Source organism: Eschrichtius robustus, chromosome 1 (assembly GCF_028021215.1).
Source record: "Eschrichtius robustus isolate mEscRob2 chromosome 1, mEscRob2.pri, whole genome shotgun sequence".
NCBI lineage: Eukaryota > Metazoa > Chordata > Mammalia > Artiodactyla > Eschrichtiidae > Eschrichtius > Eschrichtius robustus.
The window spans coordinates 771,012-794,321 of record NC_090824.1 but is presented as its reverse complement, the minus strand read 5'-3'; the positions used below and the strand labels follow the sequence as shown (position 1 = coordinate 794,321).

Genomic DNA, 23,310 nt, shown 5'->3' with positions numbered 1-23,310 from the left:
CTCCTCCACCTCCTGCCCGCCTCCGCTCCCGGCCTCAGCAGCCTCTCCTCTGCACGCGGACACCCACTCGCAGACCTGAGCCTCACCCTGGCCTCACCTTACGGGGCTGGGCAGCACCGGCCCCTCCCACCCGGCCCCTCCCACCCAGCCTCCCATGCCTCCCCCCGGACCCCCTTCTTGCCCAGCCTCCCAGGGGAACCATCCAGCCACAGCTCTGTCTGGAGAGCCAGCCCCGCACAGGCACAGCCAGCGCGCACCCCTCCGCCCTCCCCAGCCGCCAGCTCAGCCCCGCCGGGAGGTTCCCCGAGCACCCCCCTCCCCGGTCGCCTCTGGTCCGGCCCACCACCTGCTCCCTGCGCAGTGCAATGAGCCCCCAGCCCACGAGGCTCCTCTAAGAGCCCCTGCAGCCAAGCAAGCTCTCCTAGCCCCAAGAGGGGCCCAGGGCCAGGACGGCCCACAGCTGGGAAGAGTGGCACGGGGACTTCCGGTGAGGGTGGACATGTCACTGATGGTTCCCCATCAGTCAAGGCCAGGAGCATGGAGCTTGGAGGACAGGTACCCCTGCCTCAGCCGCACTCCTCCAGGGAGCAGACAGGGAATTGTAGACCACAGACTCAGTGGCTTTCTGCTTAAGGAACGATCTTTCTGTTTCACCAAGCCAACCCTCCACTCCAGCCTTCCAGGAGCCCTGGAGTCCAGGCTGGCTGCATGGTACAGGCCGAGGGGCACAGCCAATGGCCTCAAAATCCACCCCCTGCAATCTCTGGTGCACTCCGGGAGTGTGCACTCCGGGAGGGATCTGCCCACCCCAGGGGCGGGGGGGCTGGGCCCTGGGTGGGGCAGAAGCATCTGCCCTCCCCCCGAGGACACCTCCCGGGCAGCGGTGCCCAAGCCAGACCGAGAGTGGTCTCTGGGCCTTCCAATGAGGAGGCCTGGCCCGGGGGGTTCTGGGTGGCAGGAACCATCCGGAGCAGGGCTGCCAAGCTCGAGGCCCCTCTGCCGGCCACGCCTCTGTGGACGGTGAGCCCGATCGCAGCTCAGGCACGAAGCACCTGTAGCTCTCTCACCCAGGCCGGCCGCGCAGGCTACCCGGCTGGCTGTGCACATGTCTGCTGAGTGGTGCCGGCTGGCCAAGCGGCCTCTGGGCTCTTGGGTGCAGATCTGTGGGGTCCCCAGGGCCCAGGCAGTGGCAGGGAGGCGCGAGGGCCTGGCTGGGGACTTCGGCTGGAGATACACGATCAATTCTGGACCAGCGGGACACAAAGTGCTTCTCAGACGTGGCAAGAAGGTGAGGGGCGCGGGGAACCCAGCTCCACACAGGCAGAGGAGGGTCCTGGAGCCCGCCCAGCCCTCCACGCACTTGGACAAGCGGCCGGGGCTCCCTGTGCCTTAGTTTCCTTCCGTGGGACATGACATTGCCGCCTGCCAGGGCTCTTGGGCCGTGAGACCCACCTCTGACCAGATGCAGAAGCTGGTCCGGCCCCCCTTGCTGGGCAGAAACACTCCTTACGTCGCTCAAAACATGGTCGCAACAAACAGCAAGTGCCACAGAGGCCACGTGTGGCTGTGGATGAGGGCGGCGGGGCAGGCGGGCCGGCACCCATCTTGTCACCAAGTCTCGGCGCTCATGCCTGTGGGCTGGCCCCAGAGGCCCCATCTGACCCCTCAGGAGATGCCGGGGGGTCCACCAGCAGGACACTGCCGGCAGCAAGGTCACGCCTCAGTAGCCATCGTCATCGTCACCGTCACAGCCGTAATCTGCAAAGCACAAAAGAGTCACGGACACTGAGGGGGCGCTGCGTGGTCAAGCACGCTGCACCCGCCACCGCCCACCCCGTGAGCGGCACCCCAGGCCAGGCTGCACGGGCCCCACCACCACTGATGGGGACCGCTGCGTCGGCCCCTTCATCTCTGCAGGTCCCGGGGGAAAGCGCCCGTGTGAGCAGTGCGGGGGTGGGAACCTTTCTCCAGAGCCCCCAGTCTGCACAGCAAGCGGGTCCCGGCCAGCTCCTTCTAGCAGCCCTGGCCTCAAAGCCAATACGGCCAATCGTAAGACGCCAGTTCAAATTCCCTTCCAAGGTGCAGTCAGGGGTTTGTGCCCCTTTCCCCGGAAGCCCCCGCCCCGCCCCACCCGCTTGCGGAGCTGCCGCCCATCATCTCACCGTCGCCGCCCATCATCTGCAGGGCGCTGACACAGGGCTCCCCGTCCTCCTCATCGGGCTCCTCCTCGTCCGCGTCCTCCTCTGGGTGGTACGACACAGGCCCACTCTCCACCACGACCGCCGTGGGCCTGACGGGCTCGGCGCCCAGGGAGGGGGGACTCGGGAGCAAGGCCTGCCGGCGAGGGGGTGAGCTGGGGACAGAGCGTGGCTCCCAGGCCACCGCAGGGGAGTGCTCTCTGGGGTGGGGGGGTACTCCCCACCCTTCAAGAGTGGTCAGCGAGGACACCCCGATCCCCCGAGCCTGCCCCTGCAGCTGCCCTGGGACCCCTCAGGGGCCCTGCCTCCCTGCTTCTCCCTTCTGTTTCCTAGGCCAGACCAGGACCCCAACAATAAGAAGGGAAGACCCCTGAACCCCAAGACAAGGGAAGAGGGAAGGCCGCTGACTGCGCTGGACCCTGGGACCTGGGCCTGGCTTCCCACACGGAGGGTCGCGATGGCTGTGGGCTGGCACACACTGGTGGGCTCAGGCTTTCAGGCCCCGGGCCGCCCCTGGGCCTCCCTCTGGCTGGGCTGGGCTGGGCTGGGCTGGGCTGCTGGCACTCCCTCCCTGACAGGCGCTCACAGACACGGTGCCGGGCGTCTGCTGTTTCCCAAGGATCCCTGTCCCCCGGCTATGTCCACACAACGCACCTCTCCCACGGCCACCTTCTTATTAGCTGGCTGCGTCGACACCATCGGCCTCAACCTGGAAGAGAGCACAGTACGGTGGCCTCAGCCCAGGCTGCACCATCGGCCACGAGGACACGGGCCCCGCTGGAAGGCCCGTTCTCTGACGGCGGCATCTGGCCAAATGTAAAGGACGACGGTGTACTGAGGCTCCCGTGGCACCACCCTGACTGGGTCTTGTCCGCCCAGTGGCTGCGCCTGGGCCCTGAGCGCTGCCCTGTCACCTCCTCCACCCAGGCCCGGCAGCCCGCCCCGCCCCTGCACTGTCCTTCCCCCCACCCCACCGGCTGGGCAGGGGGCTGGGCCTCTTCACATCTACCCGACAGACATGGCGCAGGCAAGATTATTCCCCCGGGGCCTGGGTGAGCACTGCACCCACAGGCAGGGCAGGGCCAGGGTGCTGGGGATGGGGGCGCGGGGAGCCAGAAGCAGCCGGAAGTCTGGATTTTTGTATGAAAGCTCCTTTTTAAATGTTGGCAGCAAATTCAAATTTCATTGAAGCCACTCTGCAGGGCGACAGAAGGTCCCTCTGGACAGAACCCCCATGTATTGATCGATACTTGATGAAGGATAAAAACTGGAATCACACTGCCCTGCCACCAGGCACTCCAGGCCCCCCAGGTCAGCTGTTTTCTGAAGCGGTCCTGGGCCATCTGCCCCCTGCCACCCCCATACTTCCAGGAGAGCGTGTGGAGGCCGTGGGCAGCAGCTGCTGTGGGAGACCCGTTCAGTCCTCCCACTGGTCCCTCCTGAGTTTCCCTGTTGCTGGAAGAGGAGGAGGGCGAGAGGCACGTTCTAAGACCCAAGCCCGCCCCGCCCCGCCCCGCCCCTCCCCTCCCCTCCCCTCCCCTCCCAGCCTGAGAGCCTTGGTTGCCCGCTCCACCCCACCAGGCCCAAGGCACCGGGCACCCACTTCTGCTAACAGCACCCCTTCCAATGGGCTTGTTCTTCCTCCCTCGGACCCTCCAAACACAAAACGCAAGGCGCTTTCTACACAAAACCACTGCAAGGGGCTGGGGGCGCACACCAAGGCTCCCCGGATGCTGCTGACCTGCCCAAGGGCGACGGCGGGACTCCCACGGGAGATGAGGCAGGTCCTCCTCCCAGCCCTGGCCGCGGGAGCCATCCAGACCCAGGGACCCCCCCCCCCACCAGACCTGTGCAGGGTGGCCAGGGCAGGGGCAGAGCCCACACTGCAGCCGCTCCCTCCAGGGCATGGCTTGAAGGAAGATGTGCGGGGGCAGGGAGGGGGCGCAGGTGATCAAGCTGCACCCACGGCGGCCCCAGCCCCGCACAGTCCGCTACCCTGGACCCTCCTGGCTATCTGGCCCAGCCCTGCTGTGACGTGCCAATGAACGCTGGGCACACGGGGAATGGACCCCGTAACAGCCTCTGACAGCGGACACCTGACGGCGGGGGTCTGGCCTGTCAGGCCAGGTGTGGGCAGCCCGCCCCGTGAGGGCCTCGGCAGCAGTGGCTCCGGGGTCTCACAGGAAGCCCTCGCTCTACACGGTCTGGGGCTGCAGCCTGGAGGGGACAAGGCGGCGGCTCACGCAAGGCTGTGCCCAAGCTCGGAGGAAGCCCCTCCCACACGGACGGCTCTCCGGGTCCCCACCTGTCACCTGGGGAGGCGTGAGCTTGGAGCCACAGCCGCAACAACCCGAGGCCCAGCAGAGAAGTCCAGAGTCCCCAGAACCCAGGAGGCGGGAGCCGGTGGCACGCTCCCTACCGACCGAGGCCAGCCCGGCCGGGGGAGCCCGCCGTCAGCGGACGGGGTGAGAACGGCTCCTGACGTGAGGGCCGGCAGGAGGCGGGTCTGGGTCTTGGGCCCTCCTCTCGAAGCGCGCCGGCAGCCGGTGACTGGCTGGGCCTCTGGGGGGGGGGGGGGGTCTGCGGGCACCTGGGCACACGCTCCTCCCCTCCGCCCGCGGCCCCGCCCAGCCGGTGGCCTGGAGGGCCCGTGGCTGCCCCACAGGGCCGCTGCCCCACCGCTTCTGCAAATGCACCGCGGGTGCCAGCCGCCAAAATGCTCACAGACGGACAGCGAACACCACATCCACGAGGGCACAGCTGGACCGTGCGACGGGGCTCGGCCACAGCGCTTTGCACTGACAAACACAGGCTGAACCTGAGCTCTGGGAAAGCAAGCCCCCGTCACCCCCGTGCACGGTGATGGGAGCAGGGGATGCCGAGCTTGGGGGTGAGGCGCCCCCTCGCCAAAGGACGAGGCTGCCTGCCACGACCCGGGAGCACAGGCACCAACCACACCGTGTCCGGGCGGGGCGCTTCCCAGGCTCCAGGAGAGCGGCGGGCGGGCCTCCCGCAGTGCCCGCTCTTGTGCCTGTCATCAGAAGGGAGCACGGGGACACCCAACAGGACCAGGACCAGCTGTCCGGACACTGACAGGCTGTACTGGGCGCTTGGGGACTTGGGGGCGTGGGGTCTCGAGGAACAAGGGAGCGGGGTCACCAAATTACAGGAGAAGTGTCGCAAAAACTGCGAAAAATGATTACTCCCACTTTAGAGAACAGAAATGCAAATCAGAACATCTTTAACTTCTCAGATGAGTCAGGACGAGAAAACGGTAGCGCCAGAGAAGAGGGGGTCAGGTGGTGGGAGTGCAGCCCCAGAGGGCCCTCCCCTCTGGAATCCCCCCGCGAGCACAGCTGGGGGCCAGGCTGCGGGCACACCGACCAGCCTCGGCCGCGGCAGGGGCTCTCGGCCTGGGGCGGGGGGCACTGCAAAGCTGCCTGGACCTGGCCCCACCAGCCGCCATCAGGAGGGCCCTGTGGTCGCGCTGGTGTCTTCCCCACCCTATCCCACTTGCCCCATCAGTGGTTTGCTCTCCCTCGGCGGAGAGAGCAGGGGGATGGGGGACAGGCAGGCAGTGCGCAGAGCATGGCGGGGGGCCCTCCCGGGAGAACGGACCCCTGGGGTGGAGAATGGGCCCGGCCCACAAGTCTCTTCAAACAGAACAGACCCCGATGCCGCAGGACCCCTTCCAGGGCTGAAGCCCTGCTCAGCTCCTGGCCAGGGCAGCGGGGGCCACGCTGGACACCGACACTGGTTCCCAGCACACAGGTGGGGAACGCCCCGCAGCCCTGCGCCTGCCCGACACCCAGCCCGCCTGGCACGGTACCTTTTCCCCACGCTGGCCACGGGATCAGCCCCGCTCCTGCTGGCTGGCGTCTTCCGCCGAGACAGCTTCCTGGCTCCAGCCCTCTCCTGAGGCCGGGCGTCCTCCTTGTGTGGGCCGCCCCCGCCCTTGCTGTCGAGGTCCCGGAGCACGCTGTAGTTGATCTTGCTGGAGATCTTCTTCTGCTCCAGCATCTTCTCGATGGCCTCCCCGGCCGTGCTAGCCTGGATCGGCTCCCGTCGCTTGCAAGACTTCTTGGGCTCGATGGAAACACAACATTACGCTTCCTGTAGGTCTTGGTCCTATGAACCTGCCAGGTGCCACTCAGGACGTGGGAGCGGGGCTCAAGCAATCAGGGTCGGCTGGGGAGTCTTACTCTCCCTGGAGAGTGGGGCACAGGGCAGTCCAGTGCTGGAGGAGCCACTGGGCAGCTGCAATCTGCCTACAGCCCACCGTGCAGAGCCCCGGCCGGGCTGGGCCCCAAGCGGGCTTCCCCAGGTCACAGGGCGGGGGCGGGGGCTGGCCGGGCATCTGCCAGTGGGAGGCCAGCACAGCGCAGGGTGGGCGGCCGGGAGCTCTCGGGTCCCTGAGGAAGAGGCGGCGCCCTACCTTGTGCTCCTTGTAGATGCCGAGCTCCCTCTCCTTCGCGATTCTCGCCTCTTTCTCTGAAAGGTCAAGGAGCGGGGTCAGCAAGGCTGGCGCCCCAGGGCACCTGGGCGGGTGGGGGTCCGCGAGGCCCGCGTTCCAGGGCGCCTGGGCGGGCACTCACCCCTCTGCTCCCGCAGGTACTCAGCATTCTCCCGCATCCACAGCTCGGCCTTCACGCGGGCTTCGGCCTCGTTCAGGATGTACTGGGGCAGAACGCAGCGTCACCATCAGAGGGCACGCCCAGAGCTCAGCTCTGCCAACGTGCGCCCCTTCATACACGCGGGCCAGGAAGCAAGCCTCCGACCCAAGAGGGAACGTGTGTGGAGAGCCGCCTAACACCCTGGTGTCCTCCAGCCTTTCCAGGCCAGCGTGAGGGCCGCATCCATGAACCAACCCCGCAGCAAACGCCCCCCCACTCTTGGCAGTTTGTGGTCCCCCGGGGCACAGGAGCCAGGCCAGCCAGAGCGCAGGGACGTGGGTCCCGGAGAAGGAACTGAGGTGAGGGCCAAGACGCCAACTTAAGAACACGCAGGTGGCCTCAGGCACAAGGTGATTGGTGACAAATCAGGGGAAAGGCTTCCCGCCTGCCAGAGAACAAGCATTGCTGGACAAACTGCTAAGAGCCCGTCCGAACGACGGCAGGCCCAGGGGGATATGGAGCTGTGCCCCCAGCCCACAGGAGCTTCCCAATGGGGCGCAGCCTGGCACTCCACGGACCCCAACCAACACCCCCCGGGAAGGCCACTGAGAGCTCACGGCGCTTACTCTGTCGATCTCGAGGTCATCGATGCCGCTGAGGTCTAGCTCACCGTCCCCGGAAGCATCTTCTAGAGGGAAGCATAGCCTGGCATTTAGGGTCAACGTCCAGTTAAACGAGCGCATACATCACCTGGGCCATCTCAGGACTCGGGGGTGCGGCCAAGGGCTTCTAAGCAGCCGCTTCCTCCCGGCCGCCAGCCGGTCCCGGCCCCATCCCTGCGAGTGCAGGGCGCAGGGGGCAAGGCTTACATCCCAGCGCCGAGTGGAAGCAGCAGGATGCTAACTTGGAAGACCTCCCAGACCTCACGCTCTCCTGTACAGAAAGCTTTTCAGATCAACAGGCCCAGGAGAGGGGGCCTCGGGCAGCCTTCCGTGACCACGCTCAGGACACCCCCAAAACCTGTCGGCCACCACCCTCCTGCCCCAGCTGGTCAACAGCACAACCTGCACGGCCCAGAAACCGGGGCCGGCCCTCCTGTGGGCCGCCCCTCCTGTGGGCCGCCGCTCGTCATCCAACGGTTCTCTGCCCCGTCCTGTTGGTTCCAGCCCGACGGGAACTGGGAATGCTCTCCTGTCACGTTGCCGCTCCACGGCAGAGGCTGGGCGCTCAGACACACCCCCACGCCCCTCTGCGGTCAGCCTCGCTCCCCTTGCTCTCTCAGCTCCAGCCAGCTTGGCCTCTTTCTGTCCAGGTCGCAGTGCCCCCAGCGGCCTCAGGGCCTTTGCACATGCCCTCTGCTCAGTGAGCTGTGGGACCTGCTCCGGGTTCCACTCATACGGCAGCCCCTTTGGGGTACAACCCACCTGTACCTAACTGATGGGCTGGGTCTGTGTCACATCCCTCTCCCCTCTAGACCACCAACGCCACCACAGTAGGCGCACGACCGCCCATCGCCACGCCCAGCCACAGGGCACGGGAGGAACATCTGAGCAGCGTCCCCCTCACAGAGGCTCCTCGCACACAGAGGCCAAGCCCTTGGCGCCCAGAGGAGGCAGGGCCCACCTTACGGTGAAACTGCGACAAGACCAAACCCGCCGCCCTCCTGGAGCTGCCTGCACGCCAGGCCCCCCCGAGGGAGGAGCAGCTGGGCCCCTGCGCAGGCGCCCCGGCACTGCAGGCACTGGAGCCCAGCAAGTGACATCCGTCCGACCAGTGGAGATGCCGCCTTTGGCCGACACTTTCCCACCAGGTTAGATGCAGAGGCGCGGGCAGGGGATGCCAGTCTGTCCCTGTGGCCCCTCTGTAGCATGTGGCCTCTGCACTGAGGCCTCCCGAGCTGCACAGGGGCAGGAAGGAGCCTCCAGCCACAGCCCGACCAAACTGAGGGCTCTGGTCAGCGGAGGAGGGTCCCGGAGATGCTGACAAGCCCTGCGGCATTCGGGCGTCAGCACAGCTGGGGTCACTGATTGCTCACACAGCCTGCAGCGGAGCTGGCAGGGCCCCTCCCAAGCCCACCCTTCTCGGAGGCCCCTCAGAAGCAGCACCTCCAACTCCCACAGGCGGGGGGGGGGGGGGGGGGGGGACGACGGGGACGACGACCCAGGCCTGGAAACCCCAGCCCACCCGCCCGGAGGAGCCCCCCGCCGTCTCTCCACCCCCCCCGCCCCCGCTCCCCCAGCCCCTGGGCGCTCACTGGGGTCCCGGCTCTGCAAGGAGATGCACTCTCGGATGGAGTCCGAGATGCCCAGACTGGCCGCGGTGGGCAGAGGGCCGAGCAGGGACTCCAGGGCGGGGGGCCTGCCGCCTCCCTCAGGGCCTCCTGCCGCCTCCGAGCTGCCAGGAATGCCTCCCCCAAGGAGCTCCTGGTAGAAGTCCTTGTTCAGGTGGCTGGCCGCGGCCTCCAGCTCTTCATCCTCGGCGTCCTCCTCACCAAACAAGCTGGACGTGGTGTCCTCAACGGAGCCTAGGGACACAATTTCACGCACAACCTGTTACCCAGGCAGGAAGCCAGAGAGCCCGCTTGGTGAAGAGGAGCGTTTCCGCCCAGCTGCAAAAGGCACTTATTCCAAAAGATGTGCCTTGTCCCAAGGGCGCCCAACACCCACCCGCCCGTGAACGGGCCTCAGCCCACACCTCACACGTGACGCAAAGATTAACTCAAAATGGATCAGATGTGAACCTAACAGCTAAAACCGTAAACATTTCAGAGAAACAATGGGAAGATAGGTGACTGTGAATTAAACCGGAACTTCTTATACGTGACGCTGAAAGCAGAATCAATAAAGCACTGATAAGTCGGATTTCATCAAAATTGAGAGCTCTACCTTTGAAAGACACTGTTAAGACAAAAAAACAAGCTGCAGACTTACCTGCAAATCACACATCTGACAAAGCACTTGTCTCTAGAATGTGTAAACAACTCTGAAAACACACCACCCAATAAAAAATGGGCGAAAGGTTTGACCAGAGACTCCAGCAGTGGCGACGTGGGTGATAAACAGGCATGCGTCATGCTGTCACGACGGACCTGCAAGCCTGCATGCCCCGCCCCCTCGCACAGCCACACCAGTGCGAGGGGCACGGAGGGATGGACGCCACACTCCCGGTGCCACCACGTTGGAAAACAGTCAGATGCTTTCTTAAAGACTCAAAACACGTCTCCCCCTGACCCAGCGATTCCACTCCTCAGCATTTACCCAAGGGAAAAGGAAATAAAGACAGTTACATGATGGACTTTCCCAGTGGCACAGTGGTTAAGAATCCGCCTGCCAATGCAGGGGACACGGGTTCAAGCCCTGGTCCGGGAAGATCCCACATGCTGTGGAGCAATGAAGCCCGTGGGCCACAACTACTGAGCCTGTGCTCCAGAGCCCGCGAGCCACAACTACTGAGCCCGCGCACCTAGAGCCCATGCTCAGCAGCAAGAGAAGCCCATGCACCGCAACAAAGAGTAGCCCCCGCTCGCTGCAACTAGAGAAAGCCTGCGTGCAGCAACGAAGACGCAACGCACCCAAAAATAAATAAATAAATTAATTAATTAATTAAAAAAACAAAGTCAGTTACACGAATGTTCACAGCGGGTTACGTGCAACGGTCCAAGACTGGAAATAATCCCGGGGTCCTTCCACCCCAGACTGGGTGCACTCGGGCACCACTACTCCACAAAGAGGGCTGATCTAGCGACGGACGGCTCACAACAACTACACCGAGTGAAAAAGCCAGAGGAGAAACAGGGTACACACTACACGATCCCACGTACGTAAACAACACGACTAATTTCCAGCCATAGGAGGCAGCTGCACACCGGGGTGGGCACTCGCCGGGCCCTGGGCCTGGAATACACACCCCCGACCACGCGCACAGCTCCCTCACGCCCTCTCGGCCCCTTGCTTGGAAGCCCACGCCATTACCGTGTGTGTCACCGGACATCCCGCAGGAGGGCCAGCAGAGGGAGGACATCGGTCGGTCCGCTCTGTCCGCCGTGGGGTCCCAGGGCCCAGTGCCCTGCACGCATGCGACACGTCCTCCGGAGGGAAGGACTCATACCTGCGTCCGTGGCCCGCGTCCTCCTCCACCCCTCCTCCAGCCCAGCCTCCGTCCTCGCCGCAGAGGAGGGGACGCGGGAGCTGCGGCTTCCTTGCCGGGACTGGGAGGCTCAGGGGCTGGTTCACGAGGAGGCAATGGATCCGAGGAGCGACCCACGGCCAAGGCGGGCCAGGCCCGTCCCTTCATTCTTGACACAACGGATGAAACGTGGAAATGGTCCAGATAACCAAACGGCAGGGGCGTGGAAGAGGACACGTCCCCGACGGTCTCCCCAGAAGGGAAGCGTGTGAAAAGCTGGAACTGGAGCAGGAGACGAGCGGCCCCTCCACAGCGCCTGGTAAGCGTGACAGCCGGGCGGGGGCAGGAGAGCGAGCCCGTGTCCGCCCCACTGCTGGGCAGGTGCAAACAGGTGCTGCCCGAGAAACGGAGGACTGAAGAAACCACGTGAAGGAGACCACTGGGACAAAACCCAGACCTTCCCAAGGTCCAGAAAACACCAAGCAGAAAGGCACATAAGCAGACATAAAAGAGCTCGCTTCCACTGTTGAAAGAGAAAAAGCTCTCAGGCTGGATCAGAAAGCAGAGCTCAATTCTCTGCTGTCTAGAAGAGGAGGACACGGACGGAACAGGCGGGGCAGGCAGAGCAGAGACCACCAGGCATGCCCCCCGGCCGTGGAGGGCGCCAGGCACCAAAAACAAGCCAGCCTCAGCTGGAACACGGCGGCCACCTCTGTCTGCAAGAGGACCTCAAAGCTGACGACGTGACCAGTGAGATGCCCCGACAGACACAGAGCCCAGCCCAGCTGGACGGGAGCAGAGGGGGCCTCCTCCCAAGCACCACTGGCGTCTCCAACCAGCGGACCTGTGGCCACAAGAGTTGATGGCACAAGGGAGGGACAGGGCCAGCAACACACTCGGTCACAACGCAGTAAGTGTGGAAGTTAACAACAAAATCAGAAAACAAAAGCCCCCGCCCCAACTCTTAACTCCCTCACTTGACTCTTAGCACCAAAGACAAATATCATCTGAGACCGTGAGCAGCGCAAAGCGTCTGATACCAGGACAGCGGATCGCAGCTCAAACGACACTCGGGCCCTGCCCTGCGTGAGTGTGTCACAGGAAACCAGCCAGGCAGTGACCTCGGTTTAAAACAAGGAGAGAAGCTGCGAGGAGGACAGAGCAGAGGGAAGCGGAAATCAGCAACAGTGTACAGGAAGGCAGCAGGGTTCATAAATCAGTGCGAGAGCTGGTTGAACGGGAAATCAACAACCTAGCTAGGTTAAAAAAAACCAAAAAAACACAGGAACAAACTACGCAGAATAAGAAAGGATAAAAATGAAAACAACCAGAGAAACAATAAAGTCAAAAGTATTGTTAGATACAAGTTTGTTCAAATCTGTGCCTGGATGGGACGCCGTGGCAGCCTAAGAACAGAGAGGTTCACCGTCTGGCCAGGCAAGGCCTTCCCAGAACCATGGGACACTGTGGAAGTGATGGATCACATTCATTGACCCAAGAAAACCCTGTGTTCTCTCCGCAGAGCCTGCAGACATCAGAAACACTCCCTGACGGCTGAGATTGGACGGCTCAGTGAAAACGGCGGTGGGTGTTTCCTTTACGGGACAACGTGGTATTTCAGCCCAAAGCCTGTACCGTGTGTCCCGGGCAGCACGGAGGCCTTGTGGGGAAGCCGGATGACATGCCCGTTGTCACAGCCAAGACTCAGCATGGTCTTTAAGGGTCAAGCAATGGACTAGGCAAGAGCAAGAAAGCAGGGGCCTAAAAATCGTGAAGGGCAGTAAAATACCACTATCTGTCTGTAGACGACCTAACTCACCAATTACCTGAATAATCCGATGATGAACTGAGAAGTACTCAAAGCAGTGACAGAATCCCTAACATACAAGAGCACGAAAGCACCACCTAGAAATCAGTATCTTCCACAAACACAGCAGTTGAAGACGCCACTTATGGCAGCAACAGAGAAGTCAGTGCAGCTGGGACCCAAAGCACCTGAGGCAAGGCCTCAGACTCAGAAGAAGACCCCCGGGAGGGAGACACCCCGCTCTCGCTCTCGGGGGGAGGATGGCGCCAACCTGCTCCAGGTGATGGACCGAGCGGAGAGCTGCGCTGGGGCGGGCGGCGGCCAGGATGACTCTGAAGATGGGACGAGGAAGTGAACGAGGGGGGCAGCTACAGAGCCCCAGGGGAGAGCGGTGAGCAGGTGCTCGCCTTCCAGACTGGATGACTGACGGAACCAACGCTTACTCAGCACCCGGCCCTGTCCTGTGAGCCAGAGAGGGGGTGGGAGGGCGCCGGCCGCCGACCCGCAGAGCGTGAGCGGAGGGGGCGCCCCGAACCAGCCGGGGTGTCCCCGGAGCACGGCAAGGGAGGCAACGTGGGAGAAATGAAAACCACACATGCACAAAGAGATCTGTCCGAGGGGGCTCACGGCAGCTTCGCAAGGCTCCAAACCAGAAACGGGGTCGCGCACGAGCTGCGATGGGACGCGGGGAGAGGCGGCAGCGGGGAGGGCTGTGTGGGCCGTGGGCGCAGGGTGAGCTCTTTCCCACAGGCAGCGTCTGCCAGTGAGTGAGTAGCCTGAGGGCAGCGGGGGCAGGAGACTGGTCTGGAAGACTCGGCCGCCCCGGAGCTGCTGGGGACACAGGGTGGCTCGGGGTGTCCTGGGAGCAGCGGATGCCCAGCTCGGTGCGCGGAGGCCTGGGGCAGGGGTGGAGCCAAGAGGCAGGACGCACGGCCACGGTGGGGGCAGCAGGAGGGGCAGCGAAGCTCGGCGGCGGGGCAAGTGCCGGACACGGGTGAACTGAGCCAGCAGGTGAGGAGACGTGGCTGGACTCACCATCTTTTGTCAGGCTGGCAAGGGCCCCCTTTGCCTTTGGCCGGCTGTTTTCTAGTTCAATCTCAATTGCGTCCTGGTAGCTGGATATTTCACCTGAAGCAATAAATTAACAGCAAAAAATAAGCACAGGGGACTTCCCTGGTGGTCCAGTGGCTAAGACTCTGCGCTCCCAGTGCAGGGGGCCTGGGTTCGATCCCTGGTCGGGGAACTAGATCCCACACGCGTGCCGCAACTAAGAGTTCACGTGCCGCAACTAAGGAGCCCGTGAGCCGCAACTAAGGAGCCCGTGTACCGCAACGAAGACCCGGCGGGAACAAACTAACTAACTAACGAACTAAATAAAATGTTTAAAAAAAAAAAGCAAGCACACAATCCGTTCCTGTAAGGACCTGAAGCACCCGTACATTAAGATAGGCTGGTTACCTTCCACTTCCTCCAGCTGCTTTGACAGGACTTGTTCCAGCTGAAAAGGAAGAGGACGAATGCGTTTAGCGAAAGGAGCAAGAGTGGTGCCTGCCAGCACCCGGCGGCCTCTCGACCCCAGCGCAGGTCCCCAGCCTGACGAGAGGGACTCGGGCTTCAGGCCCCCAGAGACATGAGCACCAGCGCCCTCAGGGAGGCGGCTCGCCCCAGAAACTGTACGGGATGCACTGAGGGGGGTCTAGGGAGACCCCAACAGCAGACGAGATGGCTCGGGGCCCAGGAGGGACTGTGCTCCGTGTGGCCCACCCCGGCCCCGCCCGGGCTCAGCACCCCGCCCCCGCTTCAGTCTTCGCAGCTACGCCAGTGCTGTGAAGCAAGAGCAGGAAACGGGTTGGGTGTGCGGGGGGCCCACCTGCTTCATCCGCAGCTTCCTCTGCCCAGCTGTGTAGGACGGGGGGTCGCACTCCTCCTCCAGGTCGACCTTCATGAACTCGTCCACGGTCAGCTGACTGGTGGGGGTATCTTCAAACTCTGTGAGCCTGAAACAGATGTTTGAAAGGGAACCTGGTGCCCGAGAACAGCGCTCAAACCAGCACCCAGGGCTTCCCTGCTGGCAAAGGGGTTGGGAATCCGCCTGCCAACGCAGGGGACAAGGGTTCAAGCCCTGGTCCGGGAAAATCCCACATGTCGCGGAGCCACTAAGCCCACGTGCCACAACTACTGAGCCTGCGCTCTAGAGCCCGCGAGCCACAACTACTGAAGCCTGCACACCTAGGGTCCGCGCTCTGCAACAAGAGAAGCCACCGCGATGAGAAGCCCGCGCACCGCAACGAAGAGTAGCCCCCGCTCGCCCCAACTAGAGAAAGCCCACGTGCAGCAAAGATCCAACACAGCCAAAAAATAAATAAAATAAATGTAAAAAAAAACAGCACTCCGTTTACAAAACAGTCCCTCAGGGGTGCTGGTTCCCAGGCCCAGCACCCTGCCACACACAGCTGTGAGCACAGGCCCGGGGGCTGTCCGGCAGCCTCTCAGCCCCTACTCTATCCTGCCGATAGCTTGGGCCCCTGGGAGAAAAAGGCACGGCACTCTCATTGCTCCCCCAGGTAGACTCAAGAAGGCCCCAGAAGGAAGGAGGCCGAGCCACCAGTCCCAGGCAGGCAGGGCTCCTGTACTGCAGTGTGCCCAGCCATAATTAATTCTTGTCCATTTCCTACATTTTATACCATCTTTAAAATGTTCAACAGAAAAATTTTTAAAGAGAACCAGAGTTCAAATAAGCAAAATAAATTTCCCTCTGCCTTTGAAAACTGCCATAGGATATGATCTCAGTAGAAAGACAGCCATCAAGAGCTCCAGACTCGGGGTAAATACCCTGCGCTGACGGCTGTGCCAGCGACTCTGGGCTGGTGACTCTCTCGTCACAGTCTACGTGGAGCTCCTGCTGGAGCTGCCGCAACGACCCTGTGAACACAGTATCCAAAGCAGGGGCTCGCCCGACCACTCCGTTACAGGGACACAGTGGCCCTCTGCTTGAGCCTGGCTTCCCCCAGGGAGACCGGTCACTCAGGCTGCACCAGCCAGGAGACAGACGAGGCCACTCTCGGTACCTGTTTCCTGACCTGTGAGTCGAGTGACTTTACAAACCACTGTCCACCTCAACACAGGGTGGAAGAGAGGGGCCACCGCTTGGACGGACTGAGAGGCTGTGCAGGGAAGCCTGGCCAAGCCCCCGGCTGCGATAAGAGCGACCCACCTCTTGCGCAGCGTGGATTCGCACACCTTGACCACGCTGATGACCTCCTTGACGGTTCTCCGGAAATCGTGCATCCTGGCTGCAACCAGAAGTGCTGGAAAGGAATACAATGGGGAATTCAGAAACAGGATGCTCCTGCCAAACCCAGGACCGATCCTGTGGGCAGAGGGCTGATGACCCCACAGTGCGACCAGCTGGAGAGACAGCGCCAGAGGGTGCTCTGGGAGCCCCGGGGCGACACCGCCCTCCTCACCTTCCTGCGGGCGGTGCTGCACGGTCTGCACGACTGTCAGAACACCTGAGATCCACAAACCGCTTTGCAGGCAATTATACAGTAACTTTTAAAAACGTAAGAAGTACTGCATCACACGTTCCTTCTTTAAACGCAAGAAAAATTAAAATACACTTTCTGAGAACTTTGTGTAACCTCTCAAAGCAAACGAGTGAACTCTGAGGTGACCTGTATGGGAAACGCTGCCTGGGGATGGACAAGCCAGGAATCGGGGAGGGAGGGAGTGGGCCCAGGTGTGCTGTGCTGCCGACCACAACTGGCTGGATCCTGGGAGAGGCCCAGATTCTGGACTGCAAACTCGGGAGTCAGGCTTGGCGATGGAAAATGCATCTCAGGAAGCACTGATCCTGCTGGTTGCTGAGCGCTCTGGAAAGGAGGGGACTCGACCTTGTGGGGCAGGGTAAGAGGCTAAGAGGAAGGGTAACGGCCCTCCTGGGGAGGGGCTCCAGGTCCAGGGAGTGTCAGGAACAGAGCAGGAGGGCCGTCTGTGGGCTGCTGCCACCTGGAGGGGAGACGAGACAACTGTCCTTTGGGGAACGGGGCGCTAGCCCGACAGCCCGGGGTGCCCTCTGCAGCAACGACTCAGCACGGCTGCACCTCAACATTCAAGCCTGGGGTCAAGGCCAGGAAGCTCGGCAGTCCCCTTGGCCTCTGAGGGTCCTGCCTGTCCTCCAAGACAGAGGTGAGGTCAAGAGGCAGCAGGCGGAAGTCCCTGAGGGCTGGGTTCGGACTGGGCCAGGGAGGCCAGCAGGCAGCTCTGGAGGCAACCCACCACCTACCGGCTCGGCCTGCTGAAGGGCCGGGACACAGAGCACCCGCACACTGGCAGCGGGACCCAGCCAGCATGACTCCAAGGCCGCCTCACCTGCCCCACAGAGGCCCGAAGGGCGCCGGCCCGTGTGCATCCAGTCCCTCTTCATCCTCTGCAGGAGCCTCAGGGCCGTCATGGACACCTCGTGGTTCTTGTCACCGAACTCCAGCAGGTGGGCGAAGCGCGGGATGTACAGGCAGGGGTCTGCGGAAGACACGCACCTCAGCCAGCCGTACGCGCCCTGGAACAGGAGTGTGCAGTGCCAGGAGGCCCTGCGGGGCGTGCGCTCCACATCTGGCAGCACACAGAAACCCAGCTGGTGTGACAAGTGCTCCCCCGCGCCCCCCCTCGGGCCACCCTCACCCGTCCTTCCACCGCACAGGCTCCCCAGGGCCCCCTTCCTCCGACACGAGCCCCCCTCCTGGACACGCAGCCTCCCGGAGCAGCTGCAGACACTGCGGCCGGGCGGCTGCTGCACCCAGAGTGGAGCCGGTGGGCAGGACGTGCGTGCCCTGCCACGGGACGTGGGGGCCCCAAGCCTGCGTACGCATCACACACGCTCCTGCAGACGCATGCACAAAACCCCGTTGCTTCATTTGGCATTCCATGGACTGCTGTGAGTCAGCCAAGTTTTTACGTACTTATTTTCTGCACTTACTCTTGTGTAATGCCAGCTTCCATCGTCTGCCCTCCTGTCTACGGGCGTGTGCACCTCTTCAGATGAACGCCTCTCTCACTAAGGGGGCGTCAGCCCGGCTCAGGAGGGACCGGAGCCGCCTGCACACACACCCTCTCCCTCCTTACCAGCACTCCCTCACGCGGCTTTGGGCTAGAAGCTTCACAGAGCGGGCAAAAACCACCAAGTAATTTACTCAATTCAGCTAAGCGTCTGGATTGCCATAGGCAACTGAAGGCACCCTGCAGAGCCCTAAGACAGAGAATAGCGGGGCGAGACCTCCTTTGGACAAGATCATCCAGGAAGGCTGTGCTCAGGGGGCCGGGGCGGAGGCCCGAGGAGGGGGTTCCAGGAGGGGACGGGCTGGCCCGGAAGCAGGTGTGTACAGGCAGACGGAGGAGGATGAAGGGCAGATCGGGAAGACCCTGGGAGGCACAGGAGGGAAGGGGACTGGTCAGCTCATCTCTGACACCTCCAACAGCAGCGCAAGCAGGCGTGTCAGAGACCCCAGCTGTTTACCAACACCCAGCACCGACCTTCTGGGCCCCAGCCTGCCCACTTCTCCTGGCCTCCCTACATCTACAGGGCATTCATGACTGAGCTCTGGCCCCTGGAAGCCCCATAGATCCTACGAGCACCTCTTCCACCCCTGCCAGCCTTGGCTCACATAAAGGACCCAGGGAAGGTTTCTGAGGCCACAGAGATTGGCAGCCGCCCCTGAAGCAGGCTGGGTCGTCCAGGGACCACATGGATTCAGGCGGACACTCCCCTGCACTGACCGAGGAGGCTGTGGTGGCGTAGGGAGCAGTGCCTCTTGGTTGCCTTATGCCAGCTGGACCCTAACAGCCACCCAGCTCAGCCCAGCCAACACAGTGTGGAAATTAATAAGGGTAACCCTCGCGTAAAACGGAGGCGGGACGCCCTGAAGGGGGCGCTCTCACACCAGACCCTCCTTCCCAGCTTGCTCTGCGCTTCTGGGCAGGAAGAAGCTGGTGCGCTGCCCCGGGAAGAGGAAGGAAGATTTTCTCCCGGCCCAGCAACAGCCCAGCCAATGAGAAACCGCCACCACCCTCAACTCTCACTTTCCTCCAATGGAGACTGGAAAACCTTCAAAGCAGCCCCGCCCAACTTCCTCCCCCCGCCCCCCCCGCCCCATAAAGTAAGGCTCCTCTCCTTTGTTGCAGGACTTGCCTGTGGCTTGCCATGGCCTGCGGGCGGGTCCCGAGACGCAATTCCCCTGCCTCTCCCGAGTAAACTCATGTTGCTGGTAACGTAATTGGCTGTTTTAGGTTGACAACAGGCAGCTACTACCACTTAACCCCCTTTCAGAGACGACAAGGTGCCCAAGATAGGGCAGTGTCATTTGAGCCTAGGCAGTCTGGAGCTACACCTACTTCCACTGTGGGTGTTTTGTTTTGGGTTGGTTTGGGGTTTGGGGGGGGTTATTTGGTTGCTTAAAAAGATATTTTAAAAATATAATTGCTAAGGTTTCTAATTATTTACAATAAAACAAAACCCATCAGAACTGGGGATTAAGTTAAAAGCACGTTAAAAGATCTCATCCTGATTTGGGTGGGACTTGGACGCTGATTAGTTCTTGAAATAGAAAACTGTGGTACTGGTAAAAATTTCAAGGCAAACGTGCCAGCAGTCTGCGATCGGTGTGGAATGGACTGGGGCATCTAAAGCAGGGAGAAGAAGAAAAAAAAAAAAAACTAGGAGAAAATAACAAACCGCAAGTATAGGTCACAAAACGTTAAGTTAAATTCCCTAATCGGCTTGCACCAAAGCGCTAAAACCAGGATACGGTGTTTACAAGAGACACTTAAAAATAATGCAAAAAGGTGACGATCCAAAGGCCCTGCTGGGCCCACGAAGCAGGTCACCAGGAGGAAAAGGGCAGCCGTGAAGGGAGCAGCAACACGGGACCCAGGGCAAGGGACCCCTGAAAGGGACACAGACAGATGCTTCTTAGGATGGAAAGGACAAGATAATCTTAAAGGGACACAGACAGATGCTTCTTAGGATGGAAAGGACAAGATAATCTTAAAGGGACACAGACAGATGCTTCTTAGGATGGAAAGGACAAGATAATCCTAAAGAAGACAGAACAGTCACAAATCTGTAGACGCACGGGGAAGGAGAAAGCATTAAATAAAGCAAAAAGTGTTGCAAACAAATTTCCACACTTGATATGAGATTTTAACATAACCACAATGGTATGAGGTTTTTAACACAATTCCCTCAAATTTGACAGACTGGCTTGGGGGAAAAAAAGACCAAATGGGGAACTGGATGCCATCACCATAGGCTCAATTTAACAAATGTTTTAAAGTCAATACCTTACAAAAAGTAATCATTCTTTTCCAAAGTCTGTGGAACGGTTATGAAAATTGACCGAGTATTAAAGAACAAAGAAACCCTCCCTACATCCCAGAGAACAGAAATATCACAGGATGTGCCCTTTGACCTCAAGGGCAAGAAAACTAAAAATTAGCAAGACAAGGGTACACAGCCCCCTCACCTCCAGACAAACTATTAGGAAATTAAAGAACAATTTTCTAGGTAACTTAATAGACTTAAGTGCTTAGGTAAGGACAAAATAATGAACTAAGTAGTTAAATAAAAAACTAACAAAGTGAAATATTTAAAACAGGCAAAAAAGAAGACTTAAATAGGCATTTCTACAAAGACGACATACAGATGGCCAACTGGCACATGAGAAACTGCTCAACATCACTAATTATTACAGAAATGAAAAAACTCCAACGAGGTACCACCTCATAACACTCAGAATGGCCATCAACAAAAAAAAATTTACGAATAATAAATGCTGGAGAGGGTGTAGAGAAAAGGGAACCCTCCTACCCTGTTGGTGGGAATGTAAATTGGTACAGCCACTATGGAGAACAGTATGGAGGTTCCTTAAAAAACTAAAAATAGAGTTACCATATGACCCAGCAATCACAATCCTGTGCATATATCAGGAAAAGATACATGCACTTCGACGTTCACAGCAGCACTATTCACAGTAGACAAGATGTCCATTGAGAGAGGAGTGGATGAAGAAGATGTGCTACACGTATACAACGGAATATTACTCAGCCATAAAAAAGGAGGGACTTCCCTGGTGGCACAGTGGTTAAGAATCCACCTGCCAGGGGCTTCCCTGGTGGCGCAGTGGTTGAGAATCTGCCTGCCAATGCAGGGGACACGGGTTCGAGCCCTGGTCTGGGAAGATCCCACATGCCGCGGAGCGACTGGACCCGTGAGCCACAACTACTGAGCCTGCGCGTCTGGAGCCTGTGCTCCGCGACAAGAGAGGCCACAACAGTGAGAGGCCCGCGCACCGCGATGAAGAGTGGCCCCCGCTTGCCGCAACTAGAGAAAGCCCTCGCACAGAAACGAAGACCCAACACAGCCAAAACTAAATAAATTAATTAAATAAAAAAAAAAACACATATAAGTAAACTGCTTATAAAAAAAAAAAAAAAAAAAAGAATCCACCTGCCAATGCAGGGGACATGGGTTCGATCTCTGGTCTGGGAAGATCCCACATGCCACGGAGCAACTAAGCCCGTGCGCCACAACTACTGAGCCTGCGCTCTAGAGCCCGCGAGCCACAACTACTGAGCCCGTGTGATGCAACTACTGAAGCCCACGCGCCTAGAGCCCGTGCTCCGCAACAAGAGAAGCCACCGCAATGAGAAGCCCCTTCTCCCGCAGCTAGAGAAAGCCCGCGCGCAGCAATGAAGACCCAACGCAGCCAAAAATTTTTTAAAAAAGAAGGAAATAATGCCACTTGCAGCAACATGGTTGGACATAGAGATTATCATACTAAATGAAGTAAACCAGAGAAAAACAAATATCATATGATATTGCTTATATGTGGAATATTAAAGATGTACAAACAAACTTATTTACAAAACAGAAAGACTCACAGCCATAGAAAACTTATGGTTACCAAAGGGGAAGGGGGGGGGATGGATAAATTAGGAGGTGGGGATTAACACATATACACCGTTATATATAAAATACATAACCAGTAAGGACCTACTGTAAAGCACAGGGAACTATGCTCAATATTTTGTAATTACCTATAAGGGAACAGAATCTGAAAAAGTATACATATATATGTATATACATATGTACCTATGTATAATTGAATCACAGCGCTGTACACCTGAAACGAACACGATATTGTAAATAACTATACTTCAAAAAAAGTTAATTAAAAAAAGATTATATGAGTGTTGCAAAGAGGGCTAAAAAAGGGGAAATGGAAATATTCTAAAGCCAAATGAAACATTAAAAAAAAAGGTTAAAAACCTCCATCTTAGGAAAAAATATTAATACAGGAAAAAAGGAGTAATAAAAAAATATATATATATAAATAAATTACTTTCACCAGGAAAAGAATTTTAGAAGATAAAACCAAAAACACTATGGTGCTGGTACAAAGACATATATAGACCAATGGAACAGAATAGAGAGCTCAGAAACAAACTCACACATGCATGGTCACATGATCTCTGATAAGGGTGCCAAGACTACACAATTGGGACAGGGTAACGTCTTCAACAGATGGTGCTGGAAAACTGGACACTCACATACAAGAGAAAAAAGATGGACCCTTATCTCACACATCATATACAAAAATCAACTCCAAATGAATTAAAGACCTAACCGTAGGACATGAAACTGTAAAACTCCTACAAGAAAACGTAGGGGAAGAGCATGACATTGGAATGTGCAATGACTTCTTGAATATGACACCAAAAGCACAGGCAACAAAAGCAAAAACAGACAAATGGGACTACACCAAACTTAACACCCTCCGTGCAGCAAAGGAAACAGTCAACAGGGTGAAAAATGCCACCTACAAAATGGGAGGAAGTACTTGCAAATCATGCATCCGGTAAGGGATAAATCTCCAGAATACGTAGAATACGCCTAAATCTCAGCAATGACAAAACCAACCCGATTCAAAAAGAGGCAAAGGAGTACAAGAGACTTCTCTCCAGAGACACAGAGGTGACCAACAAGTACCTGACGCGGTGCTCCACATCACTGACCGTGAGGAACTCAAACCCCCTGCGAGACAGCACCTCACCTGTTAGTTAGGACGGCCGCCCAGGGGGTCGTCTCTCCGGGAGTTCATCCCGTCCCTTCCGCCCGACAGCCCCGTGGACTCCGGACAGCACAGGCGCGCAGGCTGCAGAGTGGGCCTCGAAGAGGGGCAGCCCCTACGTCGGGGTCCCGCGCAGAGCTCGGACCACGCCAGAACCACCAAAGCCGCCGCCGGCCGCCCCGCCGCGGGCCCGCGCCCACACGGTCCCTCCCGCACCCACCTCCGCTGCCGGATTCCAGCAAGCGCCCGCGCGGGGCGGGGCCGGACAAGGGGCGGGGCCTTTGGGCGAGCACGTCGCCGCGCGGGGCGCAGCCGGGCAGGGGGCGGAGCCACAGGCGAGCACGTCGACCGCGCGGGGCGGGGCCGCGCCGCGGCGTGACGCGCGGGCGCCGCGGCGGTGCGGGCGAGGGCGGGCGGGCTGGAGGCTCCGGCCGGCGGGCGGG

At 59.6% G+C, this 23,310-nt stretch overlaps 1 protein-coding gene across 6 annotated transcripts in view; it reads right to left on the bottom strand.

Annotated features, from left to right (window-relative positions):
- Positions 1 to 622: 622 nt before the first annotated feature.
- Positions 623 to 23,310, bottom strand: part of BRF1 (BRF1 RNA polymerase III transcription initiation factor subunit) — a 71,952-nt gene continuing 49,264 nt past the window's right edge. For 2 of the 6 annotated variants that reach the window (XM_068539393.1, XM_068539411.1), the window contains 13 exons: positions 17,115 to 17,264; positions 15,958 to 16,051; positions 14,614 to 14,740; positions 14,202 to 14,241; positions 13,779 to 13,871; positions 9,066 to 9,335; positions 7,438 to 7,499; positions 6,794 to 6,875; positions 6,634 to 6,689; positions 6,028 to 6,284; positions 2,853 to 2,907; positions 2,163 to 2,334; positions 623 to 1,758 (listed from right to left, as the gene is read on the bottom strand). In XM_068539393.1, the coding sequence (XP_068395494.1) occupies positions 1,721 to 1,758; positions 2,163 to 2,334; positions 2,853 to 2,907; positions 6,028 to 6,284; positions 6,634 to 6,689; positions 6,794 to 6,875; positions 7,438 to 7,499; positions 9,066 to 9,335; positions 13,779 to 13,871; positions 14,202 to 14,241; positions 14,614 to 14,740; positions 15,958 to 16,051; positions 17,115 to 17,264 (1,496 nt within the window). In that variant the 3' untranslated portion in view covers positions 623 to 1,720. Of the gene's footprint in view, positions 1,759 to 2,162; positions 2,335 to 2,852; positions 2,908 to 6,027; positions 6,285 to 6,633; positions 6,690 to 6,793; positions 6,876 to 7,437; positions 7,500 to 9,065; positions 9,336 to 13,778; positions 13,872 to 14,201; positions 14,242 to 14,613; positions 14,741 to 15,957; positions 16,052 to 17,114; positions 17,302 to 17,718; positions 18,728 to 22,849; positions 23,105 to 23,310 lie in introns of those variants that run through there. The other 4 variants (XM_068539440.1, XM_068539421.1, XM_068539430.1 and 1 more) reach the window with 4 other exon arrangements.